This window comes from Sinocyclocheilus grahami, unplaced genomic scaffold (assembly GCF_001515645.1).
Source record: "Sinocyclocheilus grahami isolate Dianchi unplaced genomic scaffold, SAMN03320097.WGS_v1.1 scaffold249.1, whole genome shotgun sequence".
Lineage (NCBI taxonomy): Eukaryota > Metazoa > Chordata > Actinopteri > Cypriniformes > Cyprinidae > Sinocyclocheilus > Sinocyclocheilus grahami.
In genome coordinates, this window is record NW_015505428.1 from 1,202,118 (window position 1) to 1,203,021 (window position 904).

Below are 904 nucleotides of genomic sequence, written 5' to 3' on the forward strand. Positions count from 1 at the left end.
TCCCACATTAGACATTGGTCTAAACAGGTGACATTTCTAAACTGACCTGCATTCATAATATGCTCAAAATATCTGGCATGTTAATCTGAGTTAAAGAAATGTAGGCAATTGTATTGAAGCTGATGTTTATTGGAGGACAGTGCGAAATTGCAGTTTTGGCATTTTGTCGGCTCTTTTTCTTCCGTACTAACTAAGCATGCAATGACAATGAATATTCAGTTAGTGTGCCTTAAAAACCACATTCATTCAGTCGATCAGATATTGCATGCACTTCAGTACCTGGTATAGTGAGCGGACGCTAGGCTGGAACACCATGTTTGTGTTGAGAAGGAAGGAGCGCAGCAGGGGCTGAGGGTAAGCAGCTAACTGGGCCAGAATGCCAGTCAGAAGCAAGTTCACATGGAGAGAGTTACTCTGCATGTTTTCTAGACGAGACAGCAGTACACTCAGAAACGGCCCTGAGAAAGACAAGAGTGAAACACAAATATTAGTTAAAAGGTAAATAAACTCAACTATACAAAATAAAAGAGCCAGAACAAAACACACCCAAATATCGTATAGAACGTTAAATTGAAACAAACACAAATCGATTGCAAAACTCTGCACAGTAGTTCATGGGGGACAGAACTGAGGTCAAACTTCATGAGATACTGTGCCACACGGTGTTGTCAAGTCCGCAGTTTTCCCACGGAATTGTGCTACTTTTATACTGTTGCCGCGGGTTGCTTTTTAAACCGTGGGTTAACCCCTCTCTCCCCCAGAATGCGATTTCGAATGAGGTGGAACCCAAAAAAGAGGTTTTGACCCCCTGGAATGTGATTGGGTGATTGGGCTAGTTTTGAGTACCAATTAAGCCCTGTTCACACCAAGAACGATAACTATAAATATAACGATAAAGATATAG

The 904-nt window shown here is 41.6% G+C and overlaps 1 protein-coding gene across 1 annotated transcript in view; it reads right to left on the bottom strand.

Moving 5' to 3' along the window:
- The window catches only part of LOC107598295 (protein FAM160A1-like), an 11,916-nt gene that overhangs the window by 2,400 nt on the left and 8,612 nt on the right, over positions 1 to 904 (bottom strand). The window contains exon 9 of the mRNA XM_016289590.1: positions 280 to 458. Coding sequence (XP_016145076.1) covers positions 280 to 458 — 179 coding nt within the window. The remainder of the gene's footprint in view (positions 1 to 279; positions 459 to 904) is intronic.